This window comes from Microtus oregoni, unplaced genomic scaffold (genome assembly GCF_018167655.1).
Source record: "Microtus oregoni isolate MIOR12 unplaced genomic scaffold, Mior012 000029F_ref0000214, whole genome shotgun sequence".
Classification (NCBI taxonomy): Eukaryota; Metazoa; Chordata; class Mammalia; order Rodentia; family Cricetidae; genus Microtus; species Microtus oregoni.
The window spans coordinates 2,874,448-2,892,702 of record NW_024543088.1 but is presented as its reverse complement, the minus strand read 5'-3'; the positions used below and the strand labels follow the sequence as shown (position 1 = coordinate 2,892,702).

The following is an 18,255-nucleotide window of genomic DNA, read 5'->3' as shown; positions in this document are numbered from 1 at the left end:
AACAAACACTTTACTCGTGGAGCGATCTCCCCTGCCCTATTTGTTTGTTTGAGACGAGATCTCATTACATGGTGCAGGCTGGCCTCAAATTTGCAATCTTCCTGCCCCAGCCTCTAGAGTGAAGGGACTACTGGCAAGTGGATCCACAGGTATTTTCATGGCTGCTGTAACAGTTTGCTTACTTGTGCGCCACCTCACAAGGCATCTGGTTCGGCTTCAGCAGCCTCAGCAAACGACTACCTCCTTGATTTCCTAAGATCACTTGCTTTTCACAGATAGGTCAAAACACTGTCGAAGCCGCAGTGTCTTTCAAAGAGCTCATTCATTTGCTGGGCGGAGTCCTGCAGACAGGGGAAGGGGCCCCACCCCCACAACCCCTCCCCCTCCCCCGCCAAAAACACCCGCTGTACACACCACTCAAAACCACAGCGGAACAACCCGCCCTGGGAAACACGGAGCCGCCCAAGCCGGCCAGCAAAGCGGAGCCAAACTCGAGTGGGGGTGGAGTAGAGGCAAGGGGACTTTTGGGGCAGGTACCAAACCTTGGGATCCGCTCCAGGGAGGGAGGAGCCCCAGATGGGAGGTCCCCAGGTCTCAGTGCCCGTACTGGCCAATAAGGACCCGCTAGCAAAACTCACCAAATTAGGAAAGCTGAGTGAGCAGGGCGGGACCCACGGCTGCTGGCTGGGAAGTCAGGCCCTTTCCCCAGCCCGCCCCGCCCTGGATCCTGTGGCCTGGGAGAGGAAGGGCAGGGCGTGTTTGTAAACATGAAGGCTCCACCTCTACACAGAAACTCAAACTGAAGAAGTCTTGGCAGGCCGGTACCTCAGGCCTCCTTTACAAAAGCTCAATGGGATTCCACAGTGGGAAGATAAACGGAGTCAACAGAGATCTTTCTTCGGGACATTTAAAGGCCCAGGGAGTCCGGGGCGGGTCCCAAATCACCTTCTCAACAGGTGACCAAGAATCTAGTCCCCTCTCCAAGGGGACCCTGCTGAGAACGCTGAGGAGACAAGAGCCTACTCCCTCCCAGCAGTATCAAGAATGCGGTAGAGGTAAAGACCGGACTTGAGGGGCCAACAAAGCACCGGACTGCCCCACCTGACCAACCTTTCCCCAACGTTGTAACCAGCTGGCTGCTGCTTGGTGTTTGAGCTGAAGATGACACAGCTTCCTCCTGCCTCCACTTCCCGAGAGCTGGGATTGGCATGCACCACTGTGCCTGCCTGCCTTCCTTCCTTCCTTTAGTTCAGGCTGGCCTCGAACACAAGCTTTCTCTGCATCACACTTTCAAAGTTGCCCCACCTGTTCCGCACGTAGGCATTTTGTGACTTTTAGTAGATTTGCTGTCTAACTAACAGGTTAAAGCTTTCTTAACTATCTGTGCACCATGAGCACTGAGGACAAGTGAGCAGGAAGCACGGGGCAGAGGGACTCTGGAGGAAACATGGTCTCTCACAGGGACCAAATAGTTTACTGATGTGGGAGTGTCATATATCAATCTGTTGATTTCATTGGTTAAGCAATAAAGAAACTGCTAGGCCCATTTGATAGGCCCACCCTTAGGTAGGTGGAGTAAACATCACAGAAGGCTGGGAGAAAGAAGCTGAGTCAGTGAGTCGCCATGATTCTCACACTCCAGATAGCCGCAAGTTAAGATCATTCCTGGTAAGCCAGCTCATGGGCTACAGCAGATTATTAGAAATGGGCTAGTCCAGGTGTGAGAGCTAGCCTAGAAGAGGCTAGATAGAAATGGGCCAAGCGGTGTTTAAAAGAATACAGTTTCCGTGTAATTATTTCGAGTAAAGCTAGCCGTGGGGGCGGCCGGGTGCCGGGGACGCAGCCCGCCACTCCTATTTCAACAATTTACCAACCAAACATTCACTCCTGCAATCCCAGCACTTGGGAGGCTGAGGCAGAGGACTACTGCAAATTTTAGGTCAGTCTTGATTACATATTGAGTTCTGGACCAGCCTAACTACAGTGTGAGACCCTGTCTCAAAAAACAAATCCGGGGTTCAGATAGCTGCTCAGAGAGTAAAGGGGCTTGCCATTAAGCCTTACCACCTGAGTTTGACTGAGCCCCAGGATCCACATGATGGGAGAGAAATAACTCCCAAAAGCTGTCCTCTGACCTTCACATGCTCTCCCCCAATAAACGAATACATAAATAAGTCAATATAATTAAAAACAAACAAATGAAATCAAAACCAATCTCTCTCTCTCTCTCTCTCCCTCTCTCTCTCACACACACACACACACACACACACACACACAAACCCCTGCTGCCCCGACTAGCTGTGAGCTCTAAGGAGGACTTGTGTTGGGTCCCACACATGGAGTCTGGGTGTGAGGACAGCGCTATGCGGTGACAAGGCTGAAGGACAAGTGGCAGGTGCTGAGCACAAAGCTGCTCCCTCTCACCACCACCTTCCTGAGAACTGAGCCCTTTTTGCAGGCTTCACAGGGACGGGAGGCACGTGGCCTGGGAAGCTGCTATGGTGAGCCCTACCAAAGATACAACCCATCACCCACATGGCCAGGACCACACTGGGGTTCTACGCCTGAGTTCTGCGAGTTCCCAAGCTGCACCTCTCGCTGGTGTCAAAAAAGAGGACGCCTACTCCAGACAAGGGACCCATGTACATACACTTCATGGAGGAAACAGATAAGTTCACAAAGGCAAACCAAGGGTTAAACCCCCCCCCACACACATACACAGTGTGTGTGTGCTCATGCTTACAGTAACACTCTTAACCATGTTGGGTTTCCACCAGTAAGAAGAACATCCTCAGATGTAGGCCCCTGACTATGAGCCTCAAGAACCAAGAATCAAAAATCTCTTATGTATAAACTTAAAAAGGGGGTAAACTCCAGCCAGGTGTGACATCGCACACCTATGATCTTAGCTGGTGACCGAGGTAGGAGGATCAAAAGTTCCCGGCCAGCCTGAGCACCAGGAAGCTTCCACGTCTATTAACCAGGTGGCTCAGTGGCAGCTGCCTAAAATTCCTTTACCCAGAGTGTTGGTTTGAGTAAGAATGACTCCCAGCTCCTGGAATCTGTCTCTCTCCATCCACCTCTGCTACTGCCCCAGTATCTGCCTGCCTGCCTGCCTGCCTGCCGCCATGCCTCCCACCATGACAGCCAAGGATTCACCCTCTGAGACTGTAAGCAAGCCCCCAATTAAATGCTTTCTTTTATAGTTGCCTTGGTCTTGGTGTCTCTTCACAGCAAGAGAAAAGTAAGTCACCTAAGTGTGCTAAATCTGGCTTTGATTCCTAGTACTGGAATGGGGGTAGGGTTAAATAAAGAGACAGCATTAAGTGTAACTCTGGTGAAAAAGGAGGTATAACTTTGGAGACCTAATGAGGTTGCCAATAGCAGTAACCCACGGCCATGGCTCAGAGACAGCACAGCCCTGGTTCTGCTGGAGAATAGTTCTCAGAGGTCCCCCAAGGAATGTGTCACACCTATGCCACAGTCTCAAGAGTCCTGGGCACTATCTGCCATCTCCACAGGGCTGGCCTGTGCCATGAGTTGAGGTGGAAGCCACAGGGGTCAGGGAACCACGGCCCCAGCACCTGATGGGGGCACAGCACTTTTAGAAGCATAAGGAACATGAGAGGCAGTGAGAGGGAAATCTGCTTCACTGAAAACCTCCTGCCAGAATCTGATCTCCCTTCTCTATTCTGAGATAGGGTCTTGCGTAAACCAGGCCGGCCTTGACTCACTATTAGTAGACATACTCCTGTATCCAGAATCCTAAGTACACACCACAACACCCAGTTTAGGACGTACTGGGGTCTGAACCCTGAACCTACACACTCTTCCCACAGAGCTACATCCTAGTCTGTTTGCTCTTGAGACAAAGTCTCTCTCATGAAGTGGCCAGGATGTCCCTGAACGTCCATGTAGCGACAGCTGGCTGTGCACTGGAGATCCTCCTGCTTCAGTCTTTGGAGCACTGGGCCACACACCCATTTGCCAGCTTGCTTTAGGAGGCCCCAACTCACAAATCTACAACCTGGACAGGTGGAGACTTGAGGGTGGCTCTCCCTGCAGGGCCTTCCAGAGTCTACTCCATCTCGAAGTCCCTGATGCATTCAGAATCTGAGCACGAGAGGTTGCTCACCTGATGGTGCCGGTCGGGGAAGGGATGGGGCTGACGAGGCTCCGGAGGTCCGGCTCCGGAATGTGGATCTTCAGTGGAGAGATCTGAGGGTAGAGTGGCCGCAGCGGGGATGCTGGGGCCTCCTCCTTATGGTACAGGGACGTGAACTGGATCTTGATGGCCGTGCTGGGGAACCGGAAGGTGCATCTGCAAAGGGAGGACAGTGGCTGGTGAAGCACAAGGTCACTGAGCACAAGAGCTGAGGTCCCCCCACCCACATGGCAGGAGCAGCAAGAGCCTTAAGCTCCACACCCCGGGACCCAAATTTGGGCTTACTCTGCATCAACTGTACTCACTATGAACAAAGGATATAAATACCCCAACAGGTGCCATGAGGACAAACCATGGAGCCTCCATGTACCAGGGCAGTAATGGTGACAATGAATGTGGTTCCTGACCCACGGGGGCAAATAGCTAAATGGAGCCTGTGCACAGAGCTCGTCCACTCATTCATTCATCTACACATGTATTTACTCCTCCAGGAAATCAGTAAACAGTTAAAAGACCCTGTTCCAGCTGAAAACAGACTCCACTCACTAATTCATTAGAAGACAGGGTCTCACTATGTGGTCCAGCCTGACCTGGAACTTGAGATCCTCCTGTCCCTGTCTCCTGAGTGCTGGGATGACAGGCATGCACCACCATGCCCAGCTTATGCGGGGATTCAAAAGAGAGACTCCTTCAAAGTATAATCAAATGCCACCACACAAAGGCAGAGGGGTGCCCCAGAGACATCGGCTGGGGGAGGGGGAGGGAAGGAGGGGAGGGAGAGAGAGAGAGAGAGAGAGAGAGAGAGAGAGAGCGAGCGCAAGCTCTATTTGGCTTCTCACTTTACAAGCCCAGAGCCAGGCATGTCTGAGTGACAGACAGACAAACTATTCTGACGCTGGAACAGCCAGGGAGGCCCTAGCACATGCTCAGACAGGTGAGCGAGGCCCCCCATGGCTAGGACATGGGCATTATTTGCTGAGCACATCTAGTCTCCAGCTTTGAGTGTGCATGTGGAGGCAGAGGCTCACACTAAGTGTCCTTCTCAGCCGCTCTCCACCTGCATTTTCAAGGGCCTCTCTCTGAACCTGGAACGCTCCATTTCAGCTAGACAGCTCAAGATCTGCCTGTCTCTGTGCTTGCATTGGTATGAAATAAATAGATACAACTTGGGGTGTGGGGGGGAAGAAAACATAATTTGAGGCCAACACAAGCCACACAGTTCAGGAGATCCTGAACAACAAAACCTGTTCTCAAAAACACCCCAATATGATTTCTACTCTGTTTAGCATCTCACAACCCAGGAACAGCTGTCATCAGAAATTTGGTTTGTGCAAATTCATGTGGGGCACTTGTGGACACGTGTACTGGGTGGGCAGACATCACCTCGGATGCCATTCCTCAGGCACTGCCCACCTTGTTTAGGGGACCTCAGGCTGGTTTATTTGCCTAAGCTGGTTGCCAGGGAGCCTGAGGAATCTCTCCAGCTGTAGCTCCCTAGCACTGGGATTATAGACTATGCCACCATACCATTATTATTATTATTTTTTTTATGTGAGTCCTAAGGATCAAACTCAGGTCCTCCTGCTTCTGTGGTGAGCATCTTACCCACCAAGCTGTATAACCCAGGTTCTCCATCAGCATTTGGACTTTGGAAAGTTCATCAGTCATTTTTCTAAGAAGTCTCCTCAGGTCTGAGCAGCGTCAGTTCTGCATGCCTATAAGCTTTTGCAAATCATCTAGTGCATGTCTGATGATGTCAGAGTGTCCAAACTAGGCACCTAGGGATGGAGCCTAGCTGGGGGCTACTGGTGTGTAACCTGGACTGGCTAAGAGTAACTTGAACTTGCTGGGCAGTGGTGGTGCACACCTTTAATCCCAGCACTCGGGAGGCAGAGACAGGCGGATCTCTGAGTTTGAGGCCAGCCTGGTCTACAGAGCAGGACAGCCAAGGTCACACAGAGAAACCCTATCTTGAAAAGCCATTTAAACAAAAGAAAGAAAAGAAAACAAAAGAAAATGCCTGCACTGAACAAACATGGTACATATGTGCATACATCTGACATACCTGGTCAACCCATGTTACACAGGAAGGTTGTCATGGCAACAAATTCCTCTCTCTGGTTCATTTGTCATGTGTTTCTTCCTCCCTCTCTACCCAGGGAACAGGAAGATAATGGTACATCTCGATCTGCTGGGAGGGTCCAAGGAGCCCAAAATCAAAACAGGAGTCCAACCTTAGCATCATCATGGCGACCAGAGTCTGTGGCTGTGGCCCATGCCTGTGGTCATAGCACGGTTTGGGTGTGACCTGTGGATCCTTGGCTGAGCTCAGGCTGAAGAACTTCAGCTAATTCTGGAGAGCCTGAAGGGCTCCCAAGGCCTTCCTTCCCTTCACTCAGACCCCAACCATTGGGTACAGCCGAAAGACAAATACTCAGAGTGGGGTTTGCTATGTGGATGGGGACCACCCGAGAACACAGGCAGCAGCCCTTACAGCCTCTTTGTCCTTCCTCCCTCGGCACCAACAGAAGGGATTGAACAAGAGTCATCTCCAAAGGAGCTGCCAGCTGAAACCACTATCCCTTTAAAAAATAGCATATGTATGTATATGAGAGAAAGAGAGAGACACAGAGCTATAGATAGAGATAGAGACAGAAAGCCAGGGAGAGAGACAGACCATGGATGCCAGAAGAGGCTCGGATCCGCTAGAGCTAGAGTTATAGGAGACTGTGCGTTGCCTGATGTGGGTGTGGGAATTGAACTGGGGTCCTCTTAAAGAGCAGTATGTGTTCTTTCACCCCTGAGCCCCAACAGCCAAGAATCTAAGAGCTGGAGACACAATCGAGTGGTAGAGCCCCTTGCCTCGAGTCCCCCACTGAACAACTAGTGTAGGGCTTCAGAGGGAACAGCTGTGTACCCTGCAGGCCCCACATTCTATCTCGAGCACTAACAGAGCCCAAGGTGAATGTGTGTGTGTTGACGGAGACTTTCGTAAAGCAGCCTTCCTTCCCTCCCTTCCATTCATGGTGCAGAGGATCATGTGTCTCCATGTTAGAAACATCTGATTTGATCTGCAGCATCAAGGGAGGAAGGGAAGGGAGAAAAGGCCTGTTTACTAAAAACATACCCAGCCCTAACTAAGGTCCTTAGGGGCACCACACCCCACTGTGAAGACAACCCAAAGAAACACGTTCAGTGACAAGCATCTTCAGGTTGCTTTCTGGAACAGCTCTCAACTCAACTCGTCCAAAATCCAACCCAAGGCAGCCACCCTGTCACCAGGAACTGGCGAGAGCAAAGTGTTGGCCAGCCCCCCCCCCCCCCCGGCTTGGCGGAGCTGCCTTCCCAGGGCACTCAGTGTCTTCTGTCACACCCTCCCTATAACACCCCACTTAGATTCAGGGCTCCCGGCTAGTCTTAGTTTCTTCTTCTGATGTTTATCTGTAACTCATGCTGACCTTTGAACTTCTCCTCATCCTCCTGCTTCAGGCTCCCAAGTGCTAGGATTACAGGCATGTGCCACCATACTCAGCTTATCTCCCCCGCCACACACACACTTTTTTGTTCTTTTGAGACAAGGTCTTCTATGAAGAACCAGCCTGGACCTCTTGGCAATCCCCCTGCTGCAGTCCTCCAAGTAGCTGTGATTTACAGATGTGAGTAAACATACCTGGCTCCTAGTTGGAATCTGGGGAGCCGTTTGCAATTTAAGTATCTTCAAGAAGGTGTCACACGTTGTCCTGACCTGCCATTCACAATGCCTGTCCTAGCCTGCTGAGGTCAAGGGGCCTACCAGATAGGATCCTCCCTGTCCATCATGGCGTCTACCATGGAGACAGGCTCTCAAGTCAGCACCCACCCAGGGGGGATTTTCCTGTTTTTTTGGTTTTTTTTTTGTTTTTTTTTTTTTTTAAGAAGGGGGTCTCTCTTGTAGCAAAAAAAAAAAAAAAAAAAAAAAAGCCCATGCCCATGATGAAGGAAAACTGACAGTAAACTGTCCTCCAAATGTAAAGGCGACAGAAAGCTGCCTGGGGCTGGCTGGGTTGGGAGGTGGCATGGTCGCTGAGGATGTGAACGAGAACTCTATTTTAGCACTAGTCACTCAGTGGGGAGATTTAAATGACTAGCTATGTGGCAGGTCAATTTTTTTAAAAAAGAAGATTTACTTGTTCATGCATTGTATGTACATGAGTGCTCTGTCTTCATGCATACAAGAAAAAATCTGACCCTACTGGTGATGGCTATGAGCCACCATGTGGGTGCTGGGAATTGAACTCAGAGGTCCTCTGGAAGAGCAGGCAAGTGCTCTTAACCACTGAGCCATCTCTCCAGCATCTGTGGCAGGTAAATCATACCAAAGTTCTTGCCTGCGGGTTCAGAGGCTGAACACGGAGTCCTGCCCTGTCTGGAAGCAAGGGGCTGGGCTGATGGTGTGGTGAGAACACTGTATCTAGCATCAGATCTCAGTACACAGTTGGCTTGATCATTACAGCCTTGGTTAGAGCTGGCGAGGTGGCTCAGAAGGAAAGGCGCTTTTGTACAGCAAGCACAAGAACCCGAGTTTGCTGTCTCTAATTCCAGTGTTCCCCAGGGGAACAGTGGTAAGAGAGAGCCTGCTGGCCAGCTGGTATACATGAATGACCAGACACAGTGGGAAGAGAGGACTAACACCTGAGGTTGTCCTCTGATCTCCATGCATGTGGTGTGGTACACGTATGCCTGCACTCACAGGAACACACACACACGTGAACACGCGCACACCACGCATGTGGCATGGTACATATGTGCCTGCACTCACAGAACACATACATGTGAACACACACCACGCATATGGCATGGTATGCATATGCCTGCACTCACAGGAACACACACATACATGTGAACACACACACCACACGTGTGGCATGGTACACGTGTCGGCACTCATAGGAACACACACATGTGAACACGCACTAGGGCACCATGCACTTCTCTGCAGCCCTGGCAGAACCTGAGCTTTACTGGGTCTCCTTGCTGCAGTTCAGAGCCTGGTGACCCTGTCTTTGAAGGAGGAATCAGGTAACCCGGGAGCTGCCAAGCTGTGGGAAAGTAAGGATGGAATACCGAGCTCTTACTGACTTGAGACAGTTAACTTCCTCTTGGTCACAGAGACAAGGAAGTACACTAAAAAGCTTCTGGCAAAGTTTAAAAAATTAACACATCTCTCGGCTACACAGTCACTCCCCATTTCCGTTCCTCCATCCCAGGAGAACAAGGACTTCACTTTCTGGGAGGGACAGTGAGCTGGGGGAGGTGGGGCTTGCAGGGGACACCACACAAGCACTGGGGAGGATGTTCCACTCTGAAAACAGACTCCTGGCCTGAGAGGCTTGCCATGACTTCCCACATGTGAGGGGTGTCTCAGACACGGGGGAGTGATGTTGGCTGCCCACCCATGGGAGCAGGGGCTCAGGCACCCCACTCTGTGGTGTGAACACCCCAGGGAGGGCAGACTGTGCAGCAGGAGGGAGCAGTGCATTCCTGTCAGTGTCCCAGAACTCAGGAAGCCAAGGCAGGAGGATCAGGGTTACACAGGGAGTTTTGGGCTAACTTGGACCACAGAGAGAATTCAAGGCTAGGCTGGGCTTCAGAATAAGACTCTGCCTCAAAAAACAAAACAAAATTTTATTTTATTTTATGCTTTTTAAAAATCTTATGTGTATGGTATTTTACCTGCACATATGTCTGGTGCCTCTGGAGGCTAGAGGAGGGCATCAGATCCCCTGGAACCGGAATTATAGCTGGTTGTGGGCTACCACATTGATGCTGCGTCTCTGGACGAGCAGCCAAGACTGTTCGTTCACTAAGCAGTCTGTCCTTCTGTCCTACCTCTACATTTTCCCCGCTGTGGTTTTTAAGACAAGGCTTCTCTGCCTCTCAAGTGCTGGGATCAAACATGTGCACCACCATGCCTGGCCTTAAATTTATTTTTAATAAGGAAAAATGTGGTAACTGACACATGAATTTTCTAAAGCAATCACTTGAAAAGGCCTTACAGCATAAACTTGTCCAGTAACAATGGATCAGTGAGGGACAGACGAGGCCTCTGAAACAAAACCAAGATCCACCTTGTTTGGGGAATTTTCAGAACACCAGATTTTCCTTCAAATACAAACTGGACCGGGACTAGTGGCACACAACTGTAATCCCAACACTTGGAAGGTGGAGGCAGGGGGATCAAAAGTCCAAAAGCAGCCTCAGCTACATGAGATCCTGTCTCAAAAAACAAAAACAAAAAACAAACAAAGGGGCTGGAGAAATGGCTCAGAGGTTAGGAGCACTGAGGTGGCTCACAACCATCTGTAGTGAGATCTGATGCCTGCTTCTGGTTTAAAGGCATGCATGTAGATAGAGCGCTGGTATACATAAAATAAACAAATCTTAAACAAACAAACAAAACAAAAGCCAGAAAAGGGGCCACTGAAATGGCTCAGTAGGTAAAGGCCCTTGCTGCCAAGGCTGGTCACCTGAGTTTGATGCCTGGAACACACGTAGTGAAAGGAGAGAACCCATTCCCGAGGCTATTCTCTGACCCTTTTGTGCCCTCTGTGACACAGGCACAGACACGCACACTTAAAAATATTATTAAAAAAATCAATACAGTGCAAAGTGGCCCAAAGAACTCTGTATGTTTAGAGGCATCCCTATGGGAGGGAAGGGCTAAAAAAACCACTTTCTAGAGTGATGTCACCACGCCATGAAAGGACGCCGGACACCTTCCAGCAGCTCGGTTAACCACAGCGAGCTTCCTACAAAGTACTTGCAATACAGAAGACTAACACAGAAGTGTTCAGGTCTCGACCCACCAGGGATACGAGGACTATTTGCCACAGGCTGATGAAATCAAATGAGAGGATCAATGACCAGGCCGCAGCTGACAGCCAGATCTGATGTCAGGCAAACCTTGTCTGAAAAAGAGCTGGAGCCCTTGGCCCCCTCACCACACTGCACAAATGGGGTGTGTGGTGCATGCTGGGAATCCCAGCACTGAGGTTAAAGCAGGAGAATCGGTTCAATACATTGAGAAACCTGAGGCCCCTCCCAGGTCACTGGACCTTTGTGGAGCTACAGATATGAGCCTAAGTCTCACAAAATGACAGTCAGGGAGGAACATGGCAACAGCTTGCAACGTGGGCTTCCCAGCAGCCTCCACTGCTGCAGTCTGTCCCCTAAAGGCCATTTCCTGTAAGGAACAAATGACTCTGTAAGGGGGAAAGCGTGGTAATAAGAGCTCTCAGAGGCTATGTGGGGCCACGTGTCTTTGACCCAGTGAAGTACTGGCCTGGCTCAGTTCTGTGTGGGAACAGCTTAAGGGAGGGAGAGAGGGCCAGAAACTCTGCAGGGGGCTGGGCACAGAGACCATGACGACACAGGAAGTTCCCCCCATTCCCTTTATTTCTTGCTCTGCACAGCTTCGGTGCACTCCCCAGGGTGTCAGAGGCTAGAGGCCTCACCTTCTGTCTATGCCAAGGATAACCACAGTTGGGCCAGGAAGTGGCTTATTTGAGACAGGACCTCATAAACCTGGGTTAGCTTTCAACTCTAAGTAGCTGGGGATGCCATGGACACTGCCTCCACCGTCCTGAGTGCTGGATCTCAAGTGTACACTCCACATACAGCTCATGAACACTGGAGTGGAGCCCAGGGCTGCGGGCATTCTAAGCAGCATTCTACAAACTGAGTCAAGTCCCCAGCCTATGGTGAACAGCAGTGCTCACCTATCAAGCTCCAAAAGCAGAGAATTCTCACAATCTCTACCATATTTCATGTAAAAGACCTTCTTTCAGCTGACGCTGGGGAGGTGGGTTAGCACGCTGTGCTTGTTATGCAAGCTTGAGGACCCAAGTTCAGATCCTCCCGAACTCACACTGAAAAGCCAGGCACTGCAGCGCACTCTGGAATCCCAGCACTGGATAGGCAGAGATGAGAGGCCAAACGGGCCAGCCCAGGTCCCAGTAAGAGACCCGGTCTCAAACACTCAGGGCAGAAAGTATAATATGAAGGAGGATACCTGGTGTCCGCCTATAGTCTCTACCCCTGTACACACTAATGCACAGCCTTCCCATTGTGCAGACAAACATGCATATAAAAGGCACTGTAGGTACCTATCATGGTGCTGAGTCACAATGTGAAAGGGAAGGTGCAAGAAGAAGACTAAAACCAGGGGGGCCTATGCATCCAGGCGGATGACAAAATTGCCTCGGATCAGCAGAAGCAAGAGCTCCCAGCCACTGGTCTCCATTGGTTGCAGCTGGCTCTGCAAGGGTGAGACAGTAACAGAACCAGATACCCCCCAAAAGCAGGCAAAAAGAGCACCTGAGGGTAACGGTGTTTGCTAAGCAAACCTGACAACCTGAGTTCAGGTCCTAAAACCCACCACATACAGGTGGAAGGAAAGAACTGGGCTCTAATCTGTGCTGTGGCATGCGTGCGCACACACACACACACACACACACACACACCCATGGAAGGAATGAACTGGGCTCTAATGCCCACATCTGTGCTGTGGCATGTGAACCCAAGCATGCACACGCACACACACATGTACAGGTGGAAGGGAAGACCTGGGCTCTGATCTCCACACTTGTACTGTGGCATACACACCCAGGCATGCGCATGCACACACACACACACACACACACACACACACACACACACACGGGGGGGGGAGGGGCACAGATTAACCCAGCATTTCCAAAGTACACACACTGGCAGGTCACTGTGGCTAGGCTTAGTGCTGGTGTGAGGTGTCTTGTGCTGCCTTCCTGGGGAATTTGTGGTCACACCAGTAGCTTCTGGGGAATCTGCATATTTAGTCTGCCCTTTCCCCCAAAAGAGAATCTCCTCCAGAAAGCATGTTTTCGGGAACATTTACAAAACTGCCAGAGTTGGTGGCACCCAGAAGGTGAAAGCCTGGTGTGGTGGTCTATGTCTAACAGCAATCCCGGCACTCAGAAAGTCGAGGCAGGAGGAATATCATGAGTTTGAGGCCAGCTCAGGCTTGAGACTGTAGTTCAAAACAACTGTGAAGATTCAAAGCTTGGGCTGAGTGTGCCGCTTAGTTGGAAGAGTGCATTAGCACGTAGGCAGCCCTGGGCTCTGAACCCAGCACGGTAGAGCCCCAGCTAAGGGACAGTCACAGCCCCAACAACATGGAGAAGGGGAGCTGACTGCATCTGACAGCCGAGAGAGTGGGGCTGCATCAAGAGCATTTGTTGCTTTCTCAAGACCTGGATTTGATTACGAGCACTAGCATTGTTGCTCACAACTCTGTATCCCCAGTGCAGTGGGGATCTGCCCTATTCTGACTTCCAAGGGTACCAGGCACCCATGTAATACACACATACAGGAGGGGGCTGGAGAGATGGCTCAGGGGTTAAGAGCACTGACTGCACTTCCAGAGGACCTGGGTTCAAGCCCCAGCACCTCACCTATATGGTAGCTCACAACTGTCTGTAATTCCAATTCCAAGGGACCCAACACCCATGGTTTAAAAAAAAAGAAAAAAACAAAACAAAAAAACAAACATACAGGCAAAACACTCATACGCAAATCATATAATTAAAGACATCTTCCAATGTAAGTAGCCTTGGCTGTCCTGGAACTCACTGGAGCAGGCTGGCCTCAAACTCCCAGAGATTCGCCTTCCTCTGACTCCCTAGTGCTGAAATCAAAGGCACATGCAACCACACTTGGCTTCATACACATAATACTAAAAACTGAAGCAACCCCTGACACACACAAACCCAGGTTAACCTAGAATAAATATGTGTATGTTTAATAGACTCACTTAGTTGATAAATCAGGAACATTTGGCAGACAGGAAGAACCCAGCCCCCCAGGTACATTGTGGGCATGCAAACCTGAGACTCAAACTGAGGACACAGGAGGGCACAAAGAACCACATATGGCTCCAGGGCCCTCCACCAAGGCACAGCCGCGTCCCCTGCTCCTCCCGTGAGGATGATGAGCTGCTCTGGTGGAGACTAACCTTTGCCTTGGCGCTCAGCTCCCCACGAAGTCAAGTCATCTTATTTTAGAACAATTAGCAACATCAAGGATCTTCTGCCCAAATCTTGAATTTCATGTAATAATAATAGTTAAAAACTGGCATTTAGCTGTTGGGCCTTACGGTGCAAACCTGTCAATCCAAGTACTTGGGATGCTGAAAAGGGGGTGGTTAATTTAAGAGCTGCCTGGGCTGATAGCCTTTGAGTTTAAGGGCAGTCTGTATAACTAGTGAAATGCTATCTTGAAACAAGATAGAGGGCAAGGGTGTGTGAGTGAGTGTGTGTAAAAATAGAGATTCTGTGAAAGAAAGCTTGTTTAGCATGTGTGAAGCCTCAAGTTCAATCTCTAGTACTAATACTAGTAAAACTAGTATTTGCTATTATTTGCCTGTAATATCTGTTGCGAACACACACATACAACAGACATGTGTGCACTGAGCACTGTAAACTTGTTAACACCCTAAACATTCTAACTCTCTGGATCCCTTGGCTGCATTTTCTAAGTAAACATGCATTTCAGAACATTGCAGGAAAAGCCACCACTCTTGTAAAGCCAGGCCACCAAAGAAGGGACCAGGAGGAAGCATCACTGGAGCCTCAGATGGAGGAGCTAGGGCAGAGACAAACTACTCTCCATTCTGGCAACTTCCAAAGGCCCAGGACCAATCTGTCCAACTTGGCTCAGGAAACCCTTTTGGGAGCTGAATGCAGAGCCAGGAAGAGCCTCCCGGAAAGGGCCAGGCATCTCCACACAGCCAGCCCAGAGGGCGGCCGGTGGCAGAGCCTGTCAGTCTGGAATGAGAGCAGCGTTTCCTGGAACAATAATGTTCCAGGCGAGCCACGTGATGGCTTCACCTCTTAGCTCAGCATCACAGGCCAGACACAACTTTTTGCTGGAGACTCCTTCTCTTCCCGTGTCCCATCTAAAGATCAAGAAGCCTTTGCTATTTAAAAAACAGCAGCTCCATTGGTCCAAACAAGGCAGAGCCCAACTCAATATACCCAGGGAGCTTTCTCTCTGTAGCCCTGGGCTAGCCAGGCTTGTCTTCCTAATAAGGAAAGGACAGCCAGGCCCAATAAACTGCCCAGAGCCCAGACTTGGCCCAGCCCAGCCCAGCCCAGGAGCTGGAACCCAGGTGGGTGGGACAGGGCTGGCTGTTGTAGGCAGCTCTCTGTCTCTACCTACAGCTCCACCCAGTCCTATCAGGCATCGGAATGGGAAGTTGGCTAAGTCCACCAGTATGGAAGAAGTTGTGGTCAAGAAGCAAAGAAAGCAAGTGTTCCTGGGATACAGCATCGCCCTGTTGGCAGAGGTCCACAGACAATAAGGAAATGAGTTTCATTTCGTGGAAACAAATCTCATCCCTTCACTGCACCCCAGCAGAGATGCAGTGGTTCTTGGGGAGCTGAGGCAGCCACAGTCCATGTGTGTATGTGTATAAGTATATATCTGTGGTGTGTGCACATGTGCGTCCAAGAGGAGATGAGAAGGAGATGATGGGTGATATGCTCCATCACTCACCATCTTACGCCCTGGAGACAGGGTCTCTCACTGAACCACTTCCCACATGGCTGGGGTACCTGCAGCCAAGCCCAGCTTTTCTACACAGGGTGAATGCAGGGGATTTGAACTCAGGTCCTCAGGCTTGCACCACAAGCACTCCTTGTCACTGAGTCACCTCCAGTCTCTCAGATCCTGCTCATTCCCGCTTCAGTGGAAAGGGAAGACTGGGTGGGGGCTTTGGGTGCTCCTTTGGCTTGTGGGGAAGCAGCAACCAGCTTCCATCCCATTCCAACTTTCAACAGAGGGAAACTGAGTCACAAAGAGCAAATGTTCACATAAATGTTGTAATAAGAGGAGCGGCGGGGGTGCCGGGGGGCCGTCTGCTCGGCTTATGCTCCGAAATAACAATACACAAACTGTATTCATTTAAACACTGCTTGGCCCTTTAGCTCTAGCCCTTACAGGCTAATTCTCACATCCCGATCAACCCATCTCTAATAATCTGTGAGCACCAGTCTTACCGGGAAAGGTTCAGCATGTCTAACCTGGCGGCTTGCTTCATCGTGTGCGCGTGCGTCTGCCCGGGAGAGCGGAGCATGGCATCTCTCTGAGGCATCTGCTCCCGAGAGGAGAGCTGTGGAGTCTGAGCTCACTTCCTCTTCCTCCCAGCATTCTGTTCTGTTTACTCCTCCCACCTATCTCTAACCAATGAGAGCCAAGCAGTTTCTTTTTATTTAACCAATGACCTTCCTCACATAAAAGCTGTCCATATGCCTGTGACCACAGCACTTGGGAGGTGGAAGGAGGAGGACAGATGTTCAAAGTCATCCTTTGGCAACATAGCAAGTTCAAGGCCAGCTTGGGCTACATGACACCCTATCTGAAAAACAAAAGTATAAACTCGCAAGTCCTGTGTGTACGACTACCCGCCAGGACAACTGCAGTTCTGCCCTCTCCAGTTCTCCTCTGTGTTTTCCCACATCTGCTGGTGTCACACCCTTCTGACCATGTCCTGAGCAGGTCCCCTGATCCATCTCTCTTGGTACTTGCCCGTTCCTGAGGATGACATCACCTGCCCTGGACAGTGTATCCTTGTGCCTCCATCTTGCTCCCTGGACTTGGTCCTCTATTAGCCCAAGGGCCTGTTCCTGCTCCTCCTGCCCCTCCCCAGGTCCAGGGACACACACTCACCAGTGGTCTCTTCCACTGTCATCTAGGAGCCCTTATGGACACAAGACTGGAACTACTCACATACTTAATATCTAAGAGAGATGGCTCAGCAGGTAAAGGCGCTTGCTCGGCAAGCCTAGTGAATGGAGCTGGCTCTTCAGAGCCCCACAAAGGTGGAAGGAGAGAACCAACTCCACACAACTGTCCTCTGACCTCCAACCCAGGGCACCCCACTGCAATAACAAATATGCAAATTAAACTTTTGAGAATCGATGTTTTGTAATTTTATACATTTTATTTTAAAAACCTTACAAATAAATAAAAACATCACACACCAAAATTAACCAGACCCAAAGTCTATGCAACTTAACCAACTTCTGTGCGGTTAGAAAGAGTTCAGAAAGAGCGCTGTGGCACTTCACGTTATTTTACACTTCCAGTTTCAAGTGTGTTTCATGCACTTACGCACCACCCAAACCAAACAATGCGTGCCAGAGTCAGAGAAAGAGCGGCACATTCTCCTTCATAAGTCATTCCACTGCCATCCGGTCCTTCCTCATTGTTTATGCTCAGCCTCTCCTGTTCTCTTTTCTTCGTGTTACATGGCACCCACACGTACATTAGTTCACATATATGAACATGTTGATGAGATAAGGGAGAACACAGGAGCATGCAGCACTTTTCTTTCTGAAATCTGTGACCTCACTGAATAGTATACATTAAGTCCATCCATTGCCCTGCAAACATTTTAAACTCTTCCTTCCCTTCCTCTCTTCCCCCTTCTTTTCTTTCTTCCTCTTTTTTTTTTTTTTGATGTGTTTTGAGACAGGGTTTCCTCTGTGTAGCCCTGGCTGTCTTGGAAATTGCTCTGTAGACCAGGATAGCCTCAGACTCAGAGATCCACCTGCCTCTGCCTCCTGAGTGCTGGGATAAAAGGCATACGCCATCACCACCTAGCTTAACTCCATTTTTCTTTAGAGCAGAATTGTATTCCAGTGTGTGTGTGTGTGTGTGTGTGTACCAAATTTCATTATCCATTCATCTTTTGATGAACAAGTAGGCTGATTCCAGTTCTTTGCTACAGTGAACAGAGCAGCATTAAACATGGGGTCACAAATATCTCTAAAATAGAGTATACAATTCTCTGGGAATGTGCCCAGGAGTTAAAATAGCTGAGCACTAATTTTTAAAGAAGTCTCCAAATTAATTTCCACAGTGGTTGTACTAATTTCACCACCACCAACAGTGGATGAATATTTAAGAAAAGTTCAGGGGCTGGAGAGATGGTTTAGTGGTTAAGAGCACTGGTTGCTCTTCAAGCCCTGGGTTCAATTCCTAGCACCCATATGACAGCTCACAACTGTCTG

The 18,255-nt window shown here is 49.9% G+C and overlaps 1 protein-coding gene across 2 annotated transcripts in view; it reads right to left on the bottom strand.

Annotated features, from left to right (window-relative positions):
* LOC121464856 (forkhead box protein K1) overlaps positions 1-18,255 on the bottom strand; it is a 69,450-nt gene that overhangs the window by 23,590 nt on the left and 27,605 nt on the right. For both annotated transcript variants that reach the window (XM_041677935.1, XM_041677936.1), the window contains exon 2: positions 4,136-4,321. In XM_041677935.1, coding sequence (XP_041533869.1) covers positions 4,136-4,321 — 186 coding nt within the window. The remainder of the gene's footprint in view (positions 1-4,135; positions 4,322-18,255) is intronic.